We start from the raw sequence: 24827 nt of genomic DNA, 5'->3' as shown, positions 1-24827 counted from the left end.
ATTAGAACTAGGAGACATTCAAAAATAAGAAATCTATTATTTACAGTAGAAAGACTTTAAAATCTCAGCCAGACACGGTGGCGTACACCTGTAATCCCACCACTTTGGAAGGCTGAGGCAGACAGATCACAAGGTCAGGAGTTTGAGACCAGCCTGGCCAATACGGTGAAACCCTGTCTCTACTAAAAATACAAAATAAATTAGCCCTGTGTGGTGGCGCATGCCTGTAATCCCAGCTACTCAGGAGGCTGAGGCAGGAGAATTGCTTGAATCCAGGAGGCAAAGGTTGTGGTGAGCTGACATTGCACCACTGCACTCCAGCCTAGGCGACAGAGGGAGACTCTCTCTCAAAAAAAAAAAAAAAAAAAAAAAAAGACTGAAATCTCACTTTTTTCCCTAATTCTAGTTCCTTATAATTTCTGCCATATTATGTTTCCTTCTCCCGCACACTTATTTATTTCATTTTGTTTTGTCCATAGTACTTGCTAATTTTTTATTTATTAAGAGAAACTATTCCTTAGCCTACATGTTCCTATTTCATAGTTCAGGAACACAGGTCAGTGACAAACTACTACATATAAGTTACAAAGTCTGGTTTGATTCTTGAGTTCAAATTGCAAATATTATTTAAATCCTTGGGATCTCATCATTAAAACATTTTTTGGCCAACAACTATGGGCTAGATAGGAGTTTGTGTTATTGTAATATATCTCACACCTGTGAATCTGTCTCGGTAGATACTTTTGTTATCAATCTTTTCTGTTTTCTTGTGATTAGTAATGAGAATGAACAGCAAGGTTTTTCATATCCCTGCTTTTGGGGAAACAATACAAAATTGTAATTAGGGGTGTTCTATATTACAGCCAATCTCAGGGAACAGGAATCTTGAGAAAATAAGATAATGTCATTTGCAGAGAGGAAAGTTGAGATCATTATTTATCTAACCCAAAAAACTGTGGTCCAATAGTCAAGAGATAACGATTTTTATTACTAATTCTGTTAGCTAGCTGGTTGATTCTGAGCAAGACAATCTTAGTTTCTTTCATTTTCTACTTCATTAGATATAAAAGAGTTTTATGAGATGATCTCTAAGATCCCTTCTAGCCTGGAAATTTCAAGCTTAAGAGAAAAACCAACTAAGAATTGAAAATAATTCTTCTAGGGGACAGGGAAGAAAATATTTTTATTATACACTCTTTAGTAATATTCTATTGCTATTGCTGTGGTGTGTATATTTTTGAAATCCCACACTTGTTACAGAATGAATTTGATCAGCTGTTTTTCTTATCTCACTGTCCAACTTAGTCTATAAGTACACAATGCTTATTTATAATGTTTAGTTCTATATGTTTTTTAAAAGATGTCTCATAAAGCTCATATGCATATCTAAACATTTTATCACCACTTTGGAAATATGTTATTTCCAAAATATCTCTGAGATTTAATAGCATATGTTTATAAAGATGACTTAAAACCCATTCTGTCTATGCAAAATAATCCATTAAAGAAGTTATTGAATCTTTCAGTAATAGTGTATTATGTGGGTAATTCATATAATCAGATAAATCCACAGAGTCTTATAACTGTTTCTGTAATTTAAAATGAAATGTCTTTAATTGTTCATAGTCTTTCTCAAGTATCTAAATGGAGAGAATGAAACTTCATTCAATCTAGATGTTTCTTAACTGCTAATCTTTTGCAGTCTTTAGTCCTGGCTAATATCTTAAGATTTTGTTTTAAGTCTTTTATATTCTACTACCTTCTTCCCCCAAATTTTTAAAGTAAAAAAGCAGAAAAGATAAGTTGAAGCTAGTAGAAAAATGCATAAAAAACATGTCTTTCGAGGTAAGTCATAAATTAGGATCTGAGCTATTTAGCAGGTAATGCAATGTTGAAGATATGAGCTATATGAGTCACAGTTTCAAAGGTAAATATCATTTTCTTTCTTAGGGTAATAATTGTAGGTGGCATTTTATCTTTTAATTTTGTCTTTTTCTTAGGAAGGAGGCTGAACTGGAGAAAAGTAGTGCTGCGCATACCCAGGCCACCCTGCTTTTTCAGGAAAAGTATAACAGTACAGTGCAAAGCCTTGAAGATGTTACTGCTCAATTTGAAAGGTACTTTTCTTTTGAGCCTGCACTCTTAAATGTAACATAAGCAGAAAGGGGCATTTACCCAGGGAAATCTGTGAACTGCGAACAAAGCAGTCACACAAGGGATGATTCGTATTAGTTTAAATTCCATAATCACCAACCATAAGTGGGCATTAAGCATTATCTGGTAATCTGATTATATTTATATAATTCCCCTTTATACTTTATAGAAATTCCCCTTTCTTACTATCCACTTCAACTTTTATGCACTGAGCCAGGTGCAGTGGCACATGCCTGTAGTCCGGCGGAGGTGGGAGGATCAAGTCATGCACTTAGAAGCATTTGGTGCTTCTGCCTTTTCCTCTCTTGATGTTATCATTTTCATAAAGAAATCAGAAATTGCTATCTCCTCATTAGACCTATAAAGAGACCCAAATTTGTACTCATCCTATCTTCCCACCTATTACAGATGAAATGTCCTAGTCTTTTCATCTTCAGTGACCTCATTCTATCATTTTTTTCTCTCAGAATTTGAAACCTTTTTACTGGATTTTTTCCAATCAATATTAAAACATGATAATATACATCTGTCTTTAAAATATATTAATTAGCTGGGTGCTGTGGCTTATACCAGTAATCCCCGTGCTTTGGGAGGCCAAGGCAGGAAGATTGCTTGAGGCCAGGAGTTTGAGACCAGCCTGGGCGATAGAGTAAGACCTTGTTTCTACAGAAAAATATTAAGAATTAGCCAGGCGCCGGGCGCGGTGGCTCAAGTCTGTAATCCCAGCACTTTGGGAGGCCGAGACGGGTGGATCACGAGGTCAGGAGATCCAGACCATCCTGGCTAACACCGTGAAACCCCGTCTCTACTAAAAAATACAAAAAATTACCGGGCGTGGTGGCGGGCGCCTGTAGTCCCAGCTACTCGGGAGGCTGAGGCAGGAGAATGGCATGAACCCAAGAGGCGGAGCTTGCAGTGAGCTGAGATCCGGCCACTGCACTCCAGCCTGGGTGACAGAGCAAAAAAAAAAAAAAAAAAAGAATTAGCCAGGCATTGTGGCATATGCTACTTGGGAGACTGAGGGCGGAAGGATCACCTGAGCCCAGGAGTTCCAGGCTGCACTGAGCTAAGATCACACCACTGCACTCCAGCCTGGGTGACAGAGCAAGACTGTCTCAAAACAAAAAATAAATAAAATACACAAATTGTTTTAAAAACTCCTCTGACCTTAACTTCCTTTTGCAGTTGTCTAACACCACCAGTCATTCCCTTCTTAACCCAAAATTCTACTCCTTTTCAGTCCTTTTCCTTCTCCTTTTCCTTCTCTTGACAGAGAGGATTATCTCTATATCCACTTCCTCACCTCTCATGCCTTCTACTTATTTTCTCCTTAAATAAAAAGTTTATTTTGGGTGGAACTACAAATTACAAAGGCCAATATAATGAATACTTATATATTAATGTTAACATTTTTATTTATCACATTTGCTTTAGCTCATTTTGGCAGAGAGTTTCCTTTTATTTAGTAAATACAAAAGAATGCATAACATGTACATAAACTATAGAGCTTGAAGATAAAACTGACATGCATGAACCTATAAAAGACAACCAGTAAGCCAAAAGATTTTCAACAACTTAGTATCCATGTATAAGTTCCTCTACCATCCCATTTTCATGCCTTCCCTGAACAGATAACACTGTCCCAAAGTCTACATTATTTCCTTGCTTTTTCTCCCCTGTGTATTATAATTTTATGACACATATATCCATACAAATAATGCATTATGTAATTTTCCTTCTCCCTGAACTTTACCAAAAAATGTCATCATAGTATATACTGTTTCCTGGGACTTATTTTTCCATTCTACATTATGTGTGTTTTCAGGATTGAATCATGTTGTCTGAGGCTGTGGTTTGTTGATAGTCACTGCTATGAGTATTTTATTGTATGAATATACCACAACTTATTTATTCACTTTTTGGACTTTGGGTTGTTTCCCATTTGTTTAGTTATTATTAGTTATTTAGTGACTATAAGTATGCATGTAGGTAAGAATTTCTCTAAAGCCAACGGTATATGAATGTTCAACTCTAAAACTTAATACCAAATCACTTTCCAATGTGGGAGTAAGAATCTACACTCCCACTAGTGTTATATAAGTTTCTATTTATCTTCTTTGCCAAAGCTTATTAGACTTCTTAAATTTTGCCAGTGTACTTAGTGTAAAATGGCTTCTTATTGTGGATCATTCATCTTTCCTTTTCCATAAAAGGCTTGTTTATGACTTTTGTTTATTTGTCTATAGGGTTATCATCTTTTCCTCATTGATTTGTAGAGGTTTTCTTTATCAGCCATATGGGTTACAGGTATCTTCGGCCAGTTTAACTTATTTTTTAATTTTCTTTTTGGTTTCTTCTGATGAGTGGAAATTCTCAATTTCAATATGGTTAAAATATTTATCTGTGTGTGGGCACTTTGGCTTCTCATTTAAGACCTTCTTTCTATCCCAAGGTATAAAGGTATTCAACTAGTTTTCTTCTAAAAGTTTTAAAATTTCATTTTCCGTTTTTCCACCTAGAACTGATTTCTATGTGTGTAGCAATATAGAGATCAAATTCATTTTTTGTTTTCCCTGTGGATAACCAATTGCCTAGTTTAATTGTACCTTAAATTCATTAAACTGTACCTTGTTTCCCCAGTGATCTGTTCCCACATGTGATACATTATGACAGATAGATAAATAATTTATATGTGTATGTGTTTTATTTATAATTTTTATTGTATCAGAACATATAAATTGTATATATATATATATAAATTATACACATATATTTATTGCTAATATCAATCCTGTAAAGGAATTTCCCTTCTCGTTAGTTTGAAGAATAGTGCTTCAGAAGGTTTTTATCTATTCTGTTATTTCACTCACCATCCATATACTCATAGTATTAAAATTTATTTCATCAAACCAGACCTTTCTTTACGGCTCCATATTTACATATCCAGTTACCCACTTGACATCTTCAAGCAGATATCGTAGTGTCTTTTAATATTATCCAAATTTAATAACCTATCCAAAGCAACTCTTGATCTTTCCATTGCTTTCTATCCCTAGTCTCTCATTGTTTTTTATTGTAATCAGTGACATCATCTTCCCAGCTTTTCATTCTATAAATCTTAGAGTCATCCTTCATTCTCTCTTCCTAACCCCCAATATTCAATCTATCTCTTGAATTTTTCTACTCTGCTTCCAAAAGAGATCTTGTGTCTTTCCATTGCCAGCTCCTTAGCCTGAGCCTCCTTTATCACTCACCTGAGCTGATAAATAATTGTTTTAGAGTTGATCCTTCAGTTTTCCATTCTTTCCCCTGCGCTAATCCATCCTCCTCATAGCTCTAGAGTGAGCTACACATTTAATTAAACACCTTTTTATTTTATTTATTTATTTATTTATTTTGGGATGGAGTTTTGCTCTTGTTGCCCAGGCTGGAGTGCAATGGCGCTATCTCAGCTCACTGCAACCTCCACCTCACGGGTTCAAGTGATTCTCCTGCCTCAGCCTCCCAAGTAGCTGAGATTACAGGCATCCGCTACCACGCTCGGCTAATTTTTTGTGTTTTTAGTAGTGAGGAGGTTTCACCATGTTGGTCATGCTAGTCTTGAACTCCTGACCTCAGGTGATCCACCCATCTCGGCCTCCCAGAGTGCTGGGATTACAGGCATGAGCCACCACGCCTGACCTACTTGGACACCTTTAATGGTTCCTGTCTATCCCCCCCAGGTATGCTCTGATGACCCTCATGCCACCAGCTTCTGCTCCAGCCTTTCTTACTCATTAGGCTCTAGTCTCACTTCTTATTTTTTGATTGTGAGTAATTTTCATGTTTGGTAGTTGATTTCTTTTCCATCTCTTGTATGCATACTTCCTGCACTTAGTAGGCACTTGATTTTTTTTTCTTTGAATACACAGCAGATGCCATGTAAACTCATTAGTACTTAGCTCAGAACACTGAATTCTTACCTGTGTTAAATGCATGAATACATTAAAAACTTTTTAGTTTTACCTAAAAGTATAAAATGTAAACTGATCAGTTATGATTGTCATATGTAATAGTTAGGAAACTACTTTGACTTTTTTTTTCTTTTTAATAAGCTATAAAGCATTAACAGCCAGTGAGATAGAAGATCTTAAGCTGGAGAACTCATCATTACAGGAAACAGTGGCCAAGGCTGGAAAAAATGCAGAGGATGTTCAGCATCAGATATTGGCAACTGAGAGCTCAAATCAAGAATATGCACGGTATATACAGCAAATAATGGCCTTAGAACCATTAAGACAATTTAATGTTGAAAGCCAGCTAGTAACTGTCCCTTTGGATTGCTTTTGGCCATCTTATATTGCAAATTAAGAATTTACGCAGTTAAAAGATGACACTACTTGAAGAGTTCCTTGGGGTTCTTTTTTTTTTTTAAAGGGAAAAATTAATGAAAATGGCTATAAAATGTTTAGTGAACTCTTCTCTCTCAAACCAAAGGATGCTTCTAGATCTGCAGACCAAGTCAGCATTAAAAGAAACAGAAATTAAAGAAATCACAGTTTCTTTTCTTCAAAAAATAACTGATTTGCAGAACCAACTCAAGCAACAAGAGGAAGACTTTAGAAAACAGCTGGAAGATGAAGAAGGAAGGTATTCTGTGATTAGAGCCTGAGTGCCTTGTAACTCAGTTATGATGTTATTTTTTAAATAACCATGTTTTTCTCAATTTAATTTTTCCATGCAGAAAAGCTGGAAAAGAAAATACAACAGCAGAATTAACTGAAGAAATTAACAAGTGGCGTCTCCTCTATGAAGAACTATATAATAAAACAAAACCTTTTCAGGTTTGTCAGTTAGGAGTAAACTAACTTGTGTTTATTTTAGGAATTCACTTTGTTCCCTATTATATAGTGAGGACAGTGACTTGGGTTTTCTGCAAAATCATTTTGCTGTGCACTTAGAGTGCCAATTTAGCTCACTATTAAAGGTTTATTGTTAAATTATTATGCATAATTTTTTCCCACATTTTTGAAGTATAATTAACAAATTTAATTGACATAATTTTTTCAATGGATCCTTTGTGGTTTAAAAAAAAAAACTGTAATGAGGAACTTAAAAGTTTGGCTCAGAGGGCTTGCCTGGTATGAGCTTTTTATAATTAACCTATTTTAATTTATGGTAGGACTTACCTTATTGCAAATATTCATTGTTTCTCAATACACTGATCTTTTAAAAGAAAAGAATAAATGCTGATTTTGGAACTTAGATAGAAGTACAGTATTGGTTATAATGTGGTGATCTAACTGATGCAGATAAAACTAGCCAGCTGGCTTTTTTATCTTGTTTGTTTTCCTCTGTCTTAATGATCTTTAAAATGAAAAATACAAAGTTTAAAAGATTTTTGTAGAGAATCTATGGAGAGCCCTGAGAATATGTAAACATACACTGCTTTTATTTGTGTTTTTAATTTTCTTTAGTGTTTATGGTTTACATGAAACTAGTATGATCAAACTGTTTTAAGTCTTTATTTAAAAAATCTTTTTCAGCTACAACTAGATGCTTTTGAGGCAGAAAAACAGGCATTGTTGAATGAACATGGTGCAGCTCAGGAACAGCTAAATAAAATAAGAGATTCATATGCTAAATTATTGGGTCATCAGAATTTGAAACAAAAAATCAAGCATGTTGTGAAGTTGAAAGATGAAAATAGCCAACTCAAATCGGTTTGTAAAGTGACATTTCATTTTATTAAAGATATTGGAGGGAGTGGGGGTTATTCTAACTATAATTCTTAAATAAAATGAAAATCTTTGGTTAAAAAAAAAAAAAACAGTTCATAGAGGAAAATTGGGCTGCGATTTAGTGGATTTATTTTAGAGTGTTGACCAGATGGGCCTTCAGTGTTCTACAGTTTTCTAGCTACCTTCTTAATATATTGAAAATTACTAAAGTAATTGGATGAATGCATTAAGATTTACATATCTATTTCCATTTGCAAAACAGCAAACTCCTTGATGTAAAGCTATAAAGAGAAGCAGTGTTCAAAAATAGTTGGGCATGTGAATTTTTTAACATATGTATCGAGATATAATTGACAACCCATACAATCTACCCATTGAAAGTGGACAATTCAGTGTTTTTTAGTATACTGACAGATATGTGCAACCGTCACCATAGTCAATTTTAGGACATTTTCCTCACCTCAAAACGAAACCCTGTTATCCTTTTCCTAACACTCTCCTATCTCCTCACCCCACCCTTCAGCCCTAAGCAACCACTAATCTACTTTCTGTCTCTGTTGATTTCCCTATTATAGACCTGACATATTCATGGATTCAAATAATATGTGGCCTTTTGTTACTGGCTTCTTTCAGTCAATTAGCATAATATTTTCAAGATTCATTTGTGTTGTAGCATGGAGAGTACCTTATTTATTTTTTTAATAGCCTAATAATTCATTATGTGGTTAAACCACATTTATTCGTTTGTCAGTTGATAAACACTTGTTTGCACATTTTGGCTATCATGAATAATAGCCATAAACATTCATATACAAGTTTTTTGTATGGACATTTCTTTTTATTTCCCTGGGAAATAATGGGAGGGAAATTGCCAGATCATTTGATAACTCTATGTTTAATCATTTCAGGAAGTATCAGACTATATTCTGATGAGATTGGGTACGTTCAGGGTGGTATGGCCATAGAAAGGTCAGACTGTATTCAAAAATGGCTCATACCAGTCTATATTCTACAGGCAGTATACGAGGGTCCCAATTTCTCCACATACTTACCAACATTTGTTATTATCTGACTTCTTTATCCTAGCCATTGTATTGGGTATGAAGTGGTATCCCATTGTGGCTTAACTTGCACTTTCTTAATTGGTAATAATGTTGGTCATCTTTTCATGTGCTTACTGGCCATTTGTATATCTTCATAAAAGAAATGTCTGTTCAGACTCTTCTCATTTTTAAATTGGATTATTTGTCTTTTTATTATTGTGAGAATTCTTCATCTATTCTGGACACAAGTCTCTTATGTATTATTTGCAAATATCTTCTCCTATTCTGTGCATTGTCTTTTCACTTTCTTGATGATGTCCTTTGACCCAAAAAACTTTTTTGAAGTCCAGTGTGTCTATTTTTTTTGTTTGTTTGTTCCTTAGTATCTATCTCCTTTGCCAAATTCAAGGTCAGGAAGATTTACCCCTGTGTTTTCTTCTAAGAGATCTATGGTTTTAGCTCTTACATTTAGATTATTGATTGATTTTGAGTTAATTTTTGTATGTGGTGTGAGGTAAGGGTCCAGCTTCATTCTTTAGCATGTGGACATGCAATAGTCCCCACACTATTTTTTAAAGAGAATGTTCTTGCCTCCAGTTAATGGAGTTAACATCCAATTAAAAAATCGTTTAGACTGTACATGTATGGGTTTATTTCTAGATTCTCACCTGTCTTCCATTGATCTATACATCTATGTGCCACCACACTGTCTTGATTACCATTGTTTTGTAGTAAGTTTTGAAATCAGGAAGCGTGAGTCCTCTTTGTAGTTTTCAATATGGTTTTGTCTATTCTGGACCTCTTGCAATTCTATAGTGATTTTGGAATCAGTTTTTCTTTTTTTTTTTTTTTTTTGAGACGGCGTTTCACTCTGTCACTCAGGCTGGAGTAGTGGCGCGATCTCGGGTCACCACCAGCTCTGCCTCCCAAGTTCACACCATTCTCCTGCCTCAGCCTCCCGAGTAGCTGAGACTAGAGGTGCCCATCACCATGCCCGGCTAATTTTTTGTATTTTTAGTAGAGACAGGGTTTCACTGTGTTAGCCAGGATGGTCTCGATCTCCTGACCTTGTGATCCGCCTGTCTCAGCCTCCCAAAGTGCTGGGGTTACAGGCATGAGCCACTGTGCCCAGCCTGGAATCGGTTTTTCTACAAAGAAACCAGCTGGGATTCTGATGGGAACTGCATTGAATCTATAGATCAGTTTGGGACATATTATTATCTTGTCCCATATGAATATGGGATATTTTTCCAAGTATTTAGATCTCATTTAATTTCTTTCAACAATGTTTTGTAGTTTTCAGAGTATAAGTTTTCCACTTCTTTTGTTAAATTTATTACTATTTTATTCTTTTTGATGCTATTGTTTTTGTTTTTGTTTTTGTTTTTTTGAGACGGAGTCTCGCTCTGTCGCCCAGGCTGGAGTACAGTGGCGCGATCTCGGCTCACTGCAAGCTCTGCCTCCCGGGTTCACACCATTCTCCTGCCTCAGCCTCCCGAGTAGCTGGGACTACAGGCGCCCGCCACCTCGCCCGGCTAGTTTTTTGTATTTTTTAGTAGAGACGAGGTTTCACCGTGTTAGCCAGGATGGTCTCGATCTCCTGACCTCGTGATCCGCCCATCTCGGCCTCCCAAAGTGCTGGGATTACAGGCTTGAGCCACCGCGCCCGGCCTCTTTTTGATGCTATTGTAAATGAAATTGTTAATTTCATTTTTGGATTGTTCATTGCAAGTGTATAGAAATACAATTGATTTTAATATATTTATCTTGTATCCTGCACACTTGCTAAACTCATTTTAGTTCTAATGGTTTTTTAGTGGATTCCTTAGGATGTTCTTGTGGAAGATCATGTCTTTTGCAAATAGAGATAGTTTTACTTATTTTCCAATCTGGATGCCTTTTGTTTCTTTTTCTTGTCTAATATCTCTGGCTAAAACCTGTAGTATAATACAATGTTGAATTTAGAAGTAATGAAAATGGATGGACAGCCTTGCTTTGTTCCTGATCTAGGGGGAAAGCATTCAGTCTTTCTCCATGATATATGATGTTAGCTATATGATGTATGTAGAGTGACATTATTAGATGTTGATTTGTCAGCCAGGCGCAGTGGCTGACACCTGTAATCCCAGCACTCTGGGAGGCCAAGGCAGGTGGATCACCTGAGGTCAGGAGTTTGAGACAAGCCTGGCCAATATGGTGAAACCTCATCTCTACTAAAAATACAAAAATTAGCTAGGTGTGGTGGCGGGCACCTGTAATCCCAGCTACTTGGGTAGGAGAATCTCTTGAACTCAGAAGACAGAGGTTGCAGTGAACCGAGATGGAGCCATTGAGCCTGGGAGACAACAGCGAAACTCCATCTCTAAAAAACAAAGATGTTGATTTGTCACAGATGCTCTTTATCAAGTTGAGGAAGTTCCCTTCTGTTTCCTAGTTTGTTGAGCATTTTTTATATGAAAGGGTGATGAATTCTATCAAGTGCTGCTTCTGTTTCTATTGAGATTATCATGTAATTTGTTTTTTATTCTGTTGATATGATAAGTTTTATTAATTGATTTTTAGATGTTAATCTAACCTTCTGAGATAAATCCCACTTGGTTATGGCATATAATTATTTTTATATGTTGCTGAGGGGTTTTTTTGGTCCATATTCCTAGGAGATACTGGTCTGTGGATTTTCTTTGTTTTGTTTTTGTTTTTTTAATGTCTGTCTCATTTTGGTATCAGGGTAATGGTGACATCATAAAATGAATTGAGAAATGTTCCTTCTTTTCTATGTGGAATGGTTTTTGAATAATTGGTATTAATTCTTCATTGAATATGTGGTAGAGTTTATTGATGAAGCCATCTGGACCTGGGCTTTTCTTGTGAATATTTTTTGATTACTAATTCAATATCATTACTTGATACAGGCTTATTCAGATTATCTCTTTCTTCTTGAGTCAGTTTTCTTCTTGAGTAGTTTATGTCTTTCTATAAATGTGTCTAATTTATTGGTATATAATTGTTCACAGTATTCCTTTATAGTATCTTTTATTTCTGTAAGGTCAGTAGTAATGGCTCCTCTTTATTTCTGATTCTAGTAATTTGAGTCTTTTTTTATTTAAGTTTCTTTCTTTTTTAAAATTTTTAGTAGAGAAAGAACTTTATTTTTGTTCGTTTGGTTGGTTTTTGGGTTTTTTTTGAGACAGGATCTCACTCTGTTATCAGGCTGCAGTGCAGTGATGCAATCACAGATCACTGCAGCCTCGACCTCCCTGGACTCAGGTGATCCTCCCACCTCAGCCTCCCAAGTAGCTGGGACTACAGGTGTGCACCACCACACCTGGCTAATTTTTCTACTTTTTGTAGAGACAGAGTTTTGCCATGTGGCCCAGGCTGGTCTGGAACTCCTGGGCTCAAGCAATCTACCTGCTTTGGCCTCTCAGAGTGCTGGGATTATAGGCTTGAGCCACTGCACCTGGCCAAGAACTTTTCTTTTTTATAATTTCATCTTTTATTTTAGATGTGGGGGTACATATGCAGATTTGTTACATGGGTGCATTGCATGATACTGAGGTTTAGGGTATGACTGGTCCCATCACCCAGATAGTAAGGATAGTGCTCAGTAGGTGGCTTTTCAGCCCTTGTTCAATGGCTGAAAAATCCAACATCCACTTACTCTCAAAGACATTTTTTCTCCTTTAGTCCAAATGTATAGGTTATACTTTTCTGTTTACCAGTATGCCTTTTAATTTTTCATTGGAGAGTAAATTTTTAGATCATATATTGTAGCATTTCTGGGTACAGCTCCCCCTCCTTTTGGGGCTTTTTATTTGCTTATTTGCTTAATGAGCGGCTCAATGATTTTAGTGAAGCCTATCCTACTACTTCCCCAGACCCCAACAGTGTTGTGCCTCTGATGTTGCTGTGCAGGGAGGTACAGTTTTAGGTATGTCCACAATTACCCTGGGATGACACTTGCTTTGGTAGGGTTGCCTTCCTCTCTTTCTGTGAACATAGTGGGCTGTAAACTCCAGTAGATGCTGGCTCCTTGCTTTATTATTTTCAACAGTTCCCTAGGGCATAAATTGCTCTGTCAACTAATCCAATCAAATTCTGGCCCCTCTGTAGGGATTGCATCTGAGAGCAGTGCTGGATATTTATTCTGACTACAGAAGGGCTTGTCCCAGCTGTCTTATTCCCTAGTTTTCTCCTGCAAACTAACTAGTCTGCTGTTGAGCCTATATCTTAAATCTCCTCCCAATTCTCTATCACTATAACCACCACTGTTCTTTTATGGTCCCCAACCTTTTTGGCACCAGGTACCATTTTTGTGGAAGGCAATTTTTACACAGACCGGATCACCCAGCTCGTGATTGGTTGGTGTGGATGGTTTTGCGATTAAACTATTCCACCTCAGATCATCAGGCATTAGATTCTCATAAGGAGCATGCAACCTAGATCCCTCACACGTGCAGTTCACAATAGGGTTCACACTCCTATTAGAATCTAATGCTGAAGCTGATCTGACAGGAGGAGGAGCTCAGGGGGTAATGCTTATGCTTCCTGGCTCACCATTCACCTCCTGCTTTGCAGCCTGATTCCTAACAAGTCATGGACGGGTATCGATCTGTAGCCCAGAGGTTGGGACCCCTGCTTTAGAGCACCATTAGGCTTCAGCTTCTCCAAGCTCTGTTGCAGGTAAAGTCAGTTCCTTTGAAAAGAAATGAGGAGCTACCTGTTTTATGGCCTATACTTGTCTTTTCCGCCCTCCTTTCCCCCTCCCCTGACAATATCTCTGAGCCAGAACTAGAATTGAAATTGGGGACAATGGCAGTTTTCTCTCTGAGAGACATCTCTGCCCTAGGAGCTGAGTTTTCAGTGGACTTGTGGGGAAGAGATGAGGAATCGCCTCAGGCCCTCTTGACTCACCTCTCCTGGAGTAGAACCATCCCCCTCATGAGCCAGAGAAAGGGTGATCAGGGGCCCAGCATTTTCAACACGCTGTGCCCAAGGTGAGCCCCTGTTCCATGAATGGGGCTGAGTGGAGGAAGGGATCCCCCACCTCACAACTACATTTGTCCAAGATATAACCACAGCCACAGGGAGCTGGGGACAAGATGTGAAACTCTGATGTCCTGGTCCTCTTGGGGGGGAAGCTTCTGACTCAGAGTTGGGGGGAAAAGAGGGTCCTGTGCTTTTGACCGTAGCCGTCTGGCATGGACTTTGCCTTGCTAAGCTGGGAGTGGGAAGAGGGGAAGGAGTTTTGGCTTAAATACTTCAGACTTTCATCTTTCTCACCAAATTTTTGCAGATTTTCTTGAATAGACGTTTCTTCATTTGCTGTTTTTCCCTTAGGTCAATTTTCAGAGGCTTTAACTGGGTAACATTTTATAACTTTTAGTTTCACTAGGGAGCAGGTCAGCAGAACTTTCATGCTGTCATGCCAGAAGTCCATCTCAGCAATTACTTTTGAGTTGAACTTTTATCAGAAAAATAGCTTTGTAGCTGTAGAGGGGCAAGGAGATTTAAAAGACTGTATCTCCTTTGTCACAGCTGTTTCAAGTCATTTTGTAATTCAGTCTTAAAGCGTCTGTCTAGCAGTGATTTTTGCCGTTGGGTGTGATAGTACATAAACAACTGTGGAATTTGCCCACAACATTGGTAACACATTTCACTGCCATAATCTTTAATAATTGTTTATTACCTATTATTTTTTTTTTACCTAGGAAGTATCAAAACTCCGCTGTCAGCTTGCTAAAAAAAAACAAAGTGAGACAAAACTTCAAGAGGAATTGAATAAAGTCCTAGGTATCAAACACTTTGATCCTTCAAAGGCTTTTCATCATGAAAGTAAAGAAAATTTTGCCCTGAAAACCCCATTAAAAGAAGGTAAGACATGAATAAATATATAAAAGTGTCCTCTTCCTTTGGATTTGCTTTCATAGCATTTAGCAAGTCATCCATCTTATGAACTGTGAAAATTTGTTGACACCTTCTGATAAAAGCAATTCTTACTGAGATTGCTGTGTACAAATGACTGTTTTTTTCTCCTCCTATACTTTCTTTTCTGTATACCTGGATTCTGCCTGTTTTTCAAGGCTGAGTCAAATTATATCTTCCTTGAAGCTTTGCCTGACTATTTTGCCCCTGTCCACACTCCCCAATTTTACTCCCTCTATAATACCCTTAGCATTTTAACCTAAATGTCTCTTAGGTCCTTAATCATTTTCTAATTTGTAGTTTTGGAGAAGTAAATTTCTTATTTCTTGACTGTGAATGTTTGTCTTTCACAATAAATTAAAATTGGTTGAAATGATAAAGACATATAAATAAAATTATCTTGCAGAATATATTGCTTCATCTGCCTAGAGAAGATACTAGGCCTCTTTTTAGTTTATAGCGATGGATAAATTCGTTTTAATCTAGATTACTAATACTTCTTTTCAATAATTCTTCTAGGCAGTACAAACTGTTACTGAGCTCCTATGGAGTGACAAGAATCATGGAAGTAAACATCTGAAAAACCTGTTGAAGATTATTTCATTCGTATTGTTGTTATTGATGTTGTTATTATGTTTGACATGGTATTTTATAATACTGTATTTAACTGCCAATCCTTAAATATGTGAAAGGAACATTTTTTACCAAAGTGTCTTTTGAGATTTTATTTTTTCTTGTAAATACCTCCTAGCTAATGCTCACCTTTATCACCTCATTCTGAACCCTCTCACTGGCTTTCCAGCTTACAATGCATCTGATCAACTTAATATTCCTTTAAAAGTCAGTATCATATTATTATTCTCCTGTTCTGAAACCTTAGTTTTTCAAGAGTCTCATACCCAGATTTTTCAGCTTGATCCTGGAGGTCTTTTCTAGTCTGAGCTTCTTTAGCTAGGCTAAAACACCTTGGTTTATTCTTGCCTCCACTTCAATTCTGATAATACTCACCTATTATCCTTCCACTTGTCTAGCTGAAATAAGAAATTTAAGAACGAGCCTAACTTCATAGGAACCTCTCCATTTTTAATCAGTTGTTTAATAATTTACAGGTTCTTAGGCTCCATCCTATTTGTATGAAATTATAATCTGTGATTTGGCCTTAAGCCTGCATTTTTAACAAACTCTTCAGTTAATTCTTTTTTTTTTTTTTTTCTTTTTTTTTGAGACGGAGTCTCGCTCTGCCCCCAGACTGGAGTGCAGTGGCCGGATCTCAGCTCACTGCAAGCTCTGCCTCCCGGGTTTATGCCATTCTCCTGCCTCAGCCTCCTGAGTAGCTGGGACTACAGGCGCCCGCCACCGCGCCCGGCTAGTTTTTTGTATTTTTTAGTAGAGATGGGGTTTCACCACGTTAGCCAGGATGATCTCGATCTCCCGACCTCGTGATCTGCCCGTCTCGGCCTCCCAAAGTGCCAGGATTACAGGCTTGAGCCACCGCGCCCAGCCAGTTAATTCTTAAATACACTGAAAATCTGAGAAACTCTGCATGTTAACTATTTCTTTAGAGTTTGTCATATACTGCTTGTCATCTACATGTCTACTGAGCATTTGATTAATATTTGTGTAATATGAAATAAAATTACACAGTGAGTCATTTAACCAATTAATTTTTCAACTTGTATTTTATGAAGTTACATTAATGCTTCTATATAAGATGTATTTATTATCTCTACCCTACCCATACCACCTTGTCCCCAGAATCACAAAAGATACTGTTTAGAAAGTGGTAAATCTCTCTCTAAAATGTCTGTTTTGCACATTGGTATAATATTGATAAGCTACCTTTTTTATAATATGTCCTCACTGATCGACCAACAGGGACTATCAGTCAGAATTGCTTTTCATAATTATCTTATTAGATCTTAATACATGGTTGAATTTTAAAATGCAATTTTTTTAATTAAATTCAGAAGAAATGTAGAAATTAGAAAAATTGTCCAATAAAATGGTATAATGAGCTGCGCACAATGGCTCACGCCTGTAATCCCAACACTTTGGGAGGCTGAGGCGGGAGGAATTCAAGACCAGCCTGAGCAACATAGTGATCCCTCATCTCTAAAAAATATATAAATAAATAACAAAATGCTTCAGGACTTCTACGTTTAGCTAAGATGGGGTAACAAGATGAACAACCAGGTGCACTGCCCAAAGTTCTGCCCACTGGGAGGATTTCTCTTCACCACTGTCCTTCAGGGATGTCCCAGAGAAGGGCTGGCATACTGTAGCTATCCACTTTCAGGTGATGCCTACATATCACACAGAAACATCTATAAACTAGGCCCATGTCATTTATTCCTCTCAGTTCATCATAGGGAACTCCCCATGAGCTTGGGAGAAAAAAGGCAAGGTAGCAGGGAACAGGGACCATGGGCATTTGGGTCACTTCTTCATGTAACTTACTTTTGCCTTCAGGTCCTGCCTGGGCCCAGTCACATACATAACATGTTCTTTGATTATGTACTCCTGCTGTGCACACCCAGCATTATGGCATGTGGGTCAGATAACACCCAACTCATGATGGGCAGCTCAGGTCGCATGGTAACTTAATTGACCATGGTAAGCATTCAGTCCCTACTGAAGCCCAGAAGTAGGCCAAGAGCTGTTTATCAAAAGAGTAGTTATCTGCATAGGATAGCAGGTCTTTCTTCAAAATACTAAGGGTCTGCACTGAGATTCATCTATACGGGCCTGCCAAAGGTTCCAACAGCATCTCTGCCACTGACACTTCAAATACCATTGGATCTGCAAGTTCATATGTCCCAAGCAACAAAGCAGCTTACACAATAGCCTGGACCTATTGCAGAACCTTTTCCTATTCTGAGTCCTAGTCCAAACTAGCAGCTTTTCAAGACACTCAGTAAATGGGCCAGAGTAACAAACCCAAATGAGGAAATGTCTCCAAAATCCAAAGAGGCCTGCCACATGACACGCCTCTTCTGGTTGTAGGAGGGGGCGGATGCAAAAACTTACCTTAGGAGGGGTATCTCAATATGCCTCATACCACTGGACCCCTAGAAATTTTACTGAGACATGAAAAAGCCTTTGAATTTTTGTTGGATTTACTTCCCACTTCTGACATGCACATGTCTTACCAATAGTTCTGGAGTAGTTGCTACGTCTCACTCATTAAGTCCAGTGAGCATAATGTCATCAATGTAATGGGTCAGTGTGATGTGGAAAGAAAAGGCAATAAAGATTCCTGTGAACAAAATTAGGACAGGGCTTGTGAGTTGATATACCCTGAGGTAGGACATAAAGGTGCGTTTCTAGCCTTGCCAGCTAAAAGCAAACTGCTTCTGGTTGGCCTTCTAGACAGGGATGGAGAAAAAGGCATTTTGCCAGATCAGTAGATGCATATGAGGACCAGGGTTTATGTTAATTTGCTCAAGCAATCCATCTGGTACAGCAGCTGCAATTGAAGTCACCACCTAGTTAAGTTTGTGATAATCCACTGTTTTTCTCCAAGATCCATCTGTCCTCTGCTCAGGCTAAATAGGTGAGTTGAATAGAGATATGGTAGGAATCACCATCCAGCCTTCCTTCAAGTACTTACGGTGGCACTAATCTCTTCCCTATAGGAATTGAACATTGCTTTTGGTTTACTATTTTCCTAAGTACAGATAGTTCTAGTGGCTTCTACTTGGCCTTTTCCACCATAATAGCCCTCACTCCATAGGTCAGGAAACCAATGCGTGGATTCTGTCAGCTGCTGACTATATTCTAATTATACATTCTAGAACTGGGAGATAACCACAGAATAGGTTCAGGAATTCACTGGGCCCATTGTGAGATGGAACTAAGCTAAAACTCTGTTGATCCTGACAGTAGCACTTTGGATCTCCTGAAATTAGTGTCACTTCAGAGCCAGTGTCCACTAGTTCACAAAAGATCTGATTATTCCCTTTTTCTAATGCACAGTTACGTTGGTAAAAGGCTGTACGTCCCTTTGGGGAGGACTAGGAGAAAGACTAACAGTATAAATGTTTGGTTATGGACCACGGTCCCCTTGAGGTCATCCCCTTCAATCGAAGGGTTTTGGCTCTATAAAGTGGTTCAAGTCTGGGAATTAAGGGACCACGATTCTCTGTTTTTATGATTCAAGTTCAACTTTTGTCACTTGACAGAAGTTTTCTGCTTATACAGATCAAGTAAGACTTTAGTAGGCTTCCTATCTATTTCACTTCTAGGAAAAACATGATCAACTAGCCAAAGCACAGGTCTACACAAGTCAGATTATTCTGATTGTTCCTTTGGCTCTGTCATTATGATAACCACTTCACCTTGCCTTTGGTGGTTGAGTCCCATTACTTGACCCATGCCACCCTGGGATATGTTACTTCCATTATATTTAGGTTTTCCAGTTCAGTGACTGCAGTGAGCTCTGGCCTACAGAGAAGAGCCATCACAGAGTTCTGAAAAAGATGCTGGAATGCTCCTCGCAAATTTTATTTCTCATAATATTGGTGCAAGGTATACTTTCTTGACATTCCCAGTGTGGATGAGTAGTTCTTAAATGAAAAATCTACTCCAATTTCCCAATATTCCTAAACCTTTTAATCCCATCCTCTAGATTAAACCAAGGCATGTCCAGCACTTCCAATTCATCTTTTCCATGTTTCAGTAAGCCTATCAAACTGAGCACCCTTTCTAATTCCCCAAGCTGCAGTGTTAAATGCAGAATCTTTGCTTAGTGAGCACATGTCAAGAAATTTGACCCGATCCAACTTTTTGTTCCTTCTATCACTTTCCGACACTTTTATGATCCATTCTCGCATATGTTCCCAGATTTTTGTCTGTATAAATTAGAGACTTTGAGTAACTCTTGGGAGTATAGCACATCTCTTCATGGGTAACACTTTGTTCCTGTCTAGTTTCAGGTCTAGAAGCAAAGAAGGGTGGTGGAAGTGGTTCTGGAGGAGAATGGGCATTGTCTTGCATATCAACTGCCTCAAAGGAGACCATTACAATTTCATCAGGCAATGCAGTGTTAATCATCTCAGACAGAGTTGGAGGGTACTATCACTGGAAATGGAGAAGCTGCTTCCACTGGGGCTGAGAAGCCTCTCCACCAGCAAAGAAGACTGATCAGAATTTAGGGGCTTAATGTCCCCAGCTTCATCAAGGTCTTCCTACATGTCCAAATTCTAATTTATAGAATCCCATTTTTTTCAGTAAGTGCCCTCTTTTTAACAATAGTCACTCTGCAAGGCTGGAATTCTAATTTGTGTTGTAATTCAGCCAGTCACAGGATGAGATGCTGTGTTTGATTTTCAACAGTCTCGGCTTTGGGAATACAGGAGATAGGGTTTTCTTCAGGGTGTATATAGAAGCTTTCAGATTATTTATGGATCACTTGAGCTGGGAATAAAAATCCCTACACTCACCTTTTTTAGCACCACTTTATCCAGTGACATTAGAAACAACCAACTATCCTCATTAGACTCATTATGAGGCAGAATAGGTAGTCAACGAAGTAAACATGCCCATGGTATGCAGCAACTGTGGCTTACCGCACCACACACTTCAACAAAATAAGCCCCAGCATTCACATTGTAGTCAAGCTAATTCAAGCAAAGCTATCTTCAGTAAGACATTTCCCTGTAGACAGCATGCACATTTTGATTTTACATGTCATCAGACTGACCGTTTGCTCATTATAATAGTAAAAACCCACCACTGGGTGGAGATTTAAGATGCTAATGAGACATGCGATGTATGAACAAGCATGTACAGCTACTGCTCTTGTGCACCCAGAGGACCAGAACATGCTTACTAGTAACACCTCTTCCCACCCCTTTATGATTAATCATGTAAGACTCCCAGAAAGGGAGTCTCCCTAGTGCCAGTCTTTGCAGTCTCATCCTTACCAGTGGCCTGTACTGAATCCTCTCTCTAAGGGTGTACTATCTATTGTGCACTTAACTTTCAAAATATTATTTCTCCTTTGCAATGAATTGCTTTATACTGCATCTTCTTCACTGTCTGTCTCTTAAGTTCTTTTAGACTAAGAAGACAAGAACAAGGTTTCATAACAGTCATCAACAATTAGTTTTCCAAAAATCCCCCCAAAAAAATCATATACACAGTTAACCAGCTCCTTGCCTCTTATAACTGGTTGATTAGGAGTAGCCAATGCAATTATTTTGTGTATTTCTATTGCTAGATCATGCTATGCACTCAGTGCTCACTTTACTAACTGGAAAGAATCGTTAACATCTTTAATAAGATCAGAGTAAGATATGTTTTAATAACATAAAAGATGTTACTAAAGATTTAATAACATCTTTAATAAGATCTTATTAACATATTTAATAAGATCTTTAATAAGATCAAAATTGATTTAATAAGATCAATTCCAAAAACTCTGGAACCATCAGGAAACTCATCCTTAATATTCTGTCCCCCTAGAGCAACTCTTGGTACCAACATCTGTATTAGTCACAGTTCTCCAGAGAAACAGAACCAGTAAGAGATACACAGAAAAGTTGATTTAGTATGAGGAATTGGCTGACATGATTATGAAGGCTGAGAAGGCTTGCAACCTGCAATTTGCAGGCTGGAGACCCAGGAAAGCAGGTGGTGTGCAGCACAAACTTGAAGGCCTGAGAACCATCAGAGCAGAGGGTGTAAGTCTCAGTCCAAGGTCAGCAAAAGACTGATATATTCCAGCTCAGTCACGAAGAAGGGATTAATTCTCCCTTCCTCTGTTTTTTGTTCTACTCAGCCCTCAATGGACCCTCAGTCAGCTTTAGTGCATCCACTAATTCGAATATTAACCTCATTCAGAAACACCCTCACAGACACCCCCTGAAGTAGTGCCCACAGTCAGCCCATGATCTAGTCAAGCTGATATATAAAAATTAAACATCCCAATTAAACATCACACTGGGTTTGGGAACTGAACACCCTGTCTAGTCTAACTCATGCCCTATTCATCTACAATAGCCTTTAACCTTGAGTACTTGTTCATGTATCACACTGTTGACAAGAGAGGACAGAGGTCAGGATGCCCTGCCTCCTTCCTCAGTATCATTCTTTCAGATCCTCTTCTTGCTGCTGTTCATGACTTCTATGTGAACACCCCCTAAAACAGGGTGAAAAGGACGACAGAAGTGGTGACAATATGAAACAAGGCCCCAGAACCTATTTGTGGGTGAAGCTGGACCCCAAGACACCTATCCTTAGGAAGGTTTTACTTGAGACTCCAACTCTAGCTTAAATTAGGAGTCATCTAAGCTCCCATCACAAGGCAAATTTTGACAAATAGATTTTCCAGAAACTGTTACAACAAAGAGGGTGGGGTCAATACCTTGTCTCTTCATCTCTAGCCACAGTAACATTCATCCATTTTCCAACTTGTTTTCTCTTCTTCCATTGGGACTTTGTAGTTTTCAAGAAAAGGAGTGAAAGGCAAACTAATTATCTTGAACAAGTGAATAATTATATACATATAGCCAACTGATTTGAATTGTTTAAAATCAATTCTCTTTTCTGGGAGAAACAATTTAAAAAAGTATTATCTTCATATATTTACACACTTAAGAATTTAATGGTCTGAGGATAAAATAGATTCATCTACAAATCATGCTTTTGATTTTGATTATACTGCATTTCATTTATTCATTCATTTATATATTCAAAAATATTTATAAAAATTCATCCAGTGCCAGGGACTGAATTTGGTGCTGATACACAGAGGAGAACATGACCTTGGCCCTTAAGTTTTTAAATGAAAGGTGACAGATGTGAAGTAAATAATGGTCACATACACTTTTTAAATGCTATACAATAAAGGTATAGGATACTATGAGAGAGGAAAACATGAGAGTCTAATTAAGATTGGGGTGTATACTATTTGAGGAGAAGGGCAGACAAGGAAGGTGGAGTCAAAGATAGGGCACTGATCCTGCAGGGCCTTGTAGATGGGAAGTTATTGAAAGGTTGTAAGCAAGTAGTAAAATAACCTGATCTGTCTTTAAAGGATTATTCAGTCTGTGGCAGATGTCTGGATATGCCAAAAGTGAAAGCTAAAGTAAGTCTTTCCAGTGGCCCAAAAGGCCCTAACAGATCTACAGTCTCACACTTCCACTCGCTTCCCTCTCTGGCTTTTTTCCTTCTCCTTCTTCTTTTATTATTTATTTATTTATTTATTTATTTGAGACAGGGTCTTGCTCTGTTGCCCAGACTGAAGCTCACTGCAGCCTCAACCTCCCAGGCTCAAGTGATCCTCCCAGTTCAGCCTCCCAAGCAGCTGGGACTACAGCTATGTGCCACTACGTTCAACTAATTTTTTCCTTTTTTTTTTTTTTTATAAAGATAGGGTTTCATCATGTTGCCCAAGCTGGTCTCAAACTCCTGGGCTCAAGCAATCTACATGTCTCAGCCTCCCAACGTGTTGGGATTACAGGTATGAGCCCCCTGGCCCAGCTTTCCCTTTTTTATTCTTTTTAGCCACACTGGACTCTTTACAGAAGCTTGAGCACATCAGGCTGAGTAGGCCTATCTTCTGTGCACTTGATTCATCTGCCTGGAACGTTCTCTTACATATTTTTGAAGCCACTGAAGGGAGGAAGCTCCCTGGACCTGCTCTCTGGGAAACTGTGTGATGCAGAGATCTGGCTGACTTCTCTGATGTATAGCCTGACTGGGAAGTAAAAACTTTCTAAGGTTAAGCACTGTGATCTTGGATTTGTTACCCTAGTGTAAAACTAGCCTATCTTGACAAATAAACACCATAGTTAACAAAGTAGACAAAAATATTACTTTTTAATAAAAAGTTTTAGTCTTTAGATATTTTTCAATCTGTTAATTTAAAATATTGTCAAGTTTAATTTTCATTTTCTTGACTACTGGTAAGTTCCATCATGTTGCCCTATGTGTTTTTTGCCTTTTGACTTTTATCAACTGTGAATTGCTTTTCACATTTGATCTTATTTTCCTTCAGTTTGTCTTTTAACTTTGTTAATTATCATTATTGTTGTTGTGCAGCTGTTTACAATAATCTATGTGGTTTAATTTGATATTTTCCCTTTTGGTTTCTAAATGGCATAATATGCTTATAAAAGGTTTCCTCACATCAAGATTATTTTATATATACTCTTCTCATGCTTTTGTTCAACTTTTTTAGTTTAACTTTTTATAACCATGATAAATGAAACAATAGTTCAACTTTTTAAATTTGTAAATAACTTATTTTAGTATAAGTGAATTAGAATCCAGTCTTATTTTTTTTTTCAGTTTCCACACAAAGCACTGACAGCCTGATTTTTTTAATGATCCATTTTAAATTTACTATCTTTATCCCCTAATAAATTTTCATATGCATATTTGAATCTAGCTGAGTTAATCAGTATAATAGTATCTTTCAGACAAACCTGGGAGGTTAAGAGGAAGATTAGGTTTGGGAGACAAGATGACGATAAATTAATCTATTTTAGAATTTCACATAAGTAAAGTCATACTTTTTTGTATTTAGTTTCTTTTACTCATCATAATGACTTTGAGATTCATTTACACAGTTCGTTTCTTTGTATAGCTAAGTAATATTCCACAGTATGGATACACCACAATTTGTTTACCCATTCATCTGCTGATGGATGTTTATGTTGTTTCCAGTTTTAATCTGTTTTGAATTAAGCTGCTATGAATGTTCTTGTGTGAGTCTTTATAAACATATATTTTATTTCTCTTGGGTAAGCACCTCGAAGTGGAATTACTGGGTCATGGAATAAGTGTACGTTTTTTGTTTGTTTTTGGTTTTTTTTTTTTGAGATGGAGTCTCTCTCTGTCACCCAGGCTGGAGTACAGTGGCACGATCACAGCTCACTGCAACCTCCGCCTCCCGGGTTCAAGCAATTCTCCTGCCTCAGCCTCCTGAGTAGCTGGGATTACAGGCACACACCACCACACCGGGCTAATTTTTGTGTTT

At 37.7% G+C, this 24827-nt stretch overlaps 1 protein-coding gene across 6 annotated transcripts in view; it reads left to right on the top strand.

Moving 5' to 3' along the window:
- HMMR (hyaluronan mediated motility receptor) overlaps positions 1-16031 on the top strand; it is a 34278-nt gene extending 18247 nt beyond the window's left edge. For 4 of the 6 annotated variants that reach the window (XM_033180369.1, XM_033180364.1, XM_033180363.1 and 1 more), the window contains exons 12-18: positions 2001-2117; positions 6249-6395; positions 6631-6783; positions 6878-6977; positions 7680-7856; positions 14629-14791; positions 15362-16031. In XM_033180369.1, coding sequence (XP_033036260.1) covers positions 2001-2117; positions 6249-6395; positions 6631-6783; positions 6878-6977; positions 7680-7856; positions 14629-14791; positions 15362-15381 — 877 coding nt within the window. In that variant the 3' untranslated portion in view covers positions 15382-16031. The remainder of the gene's footprint in view (positions 1-2000; positions 2118-6248; positions 6396-6630; positions 6784-6877; positions 6978-7679; positions 7857-14628; positions 14792-15361) is intronic. The other 2 variants (XM_033180367.1, XM_033180368.1) reach the window with 2 other exon arrangements.
- Positions 16032-24827: the final 8796 nt, after the last annotated feature.

This window comes from Trachypithecus francoisi, unplaced genomic scaffold, assembly GCF_009764315.1.
Source record: "Trachypithecus francoisi isolate TF-2019V2 unplaced genomic scaffold, Tfra_2.0 Lachesis_group2, whole genome shotgun sequence".
Classification (NCBI taxonomy): Eukaryota; Metazoa; Chordata; class Mammalia; order Primates; family Cercopithecidae; genus Trachypithecus; species Trachypithecus francoisi.
This window is presented reverse-complemented; position numbering and strand designations above follow the sequence as displayed.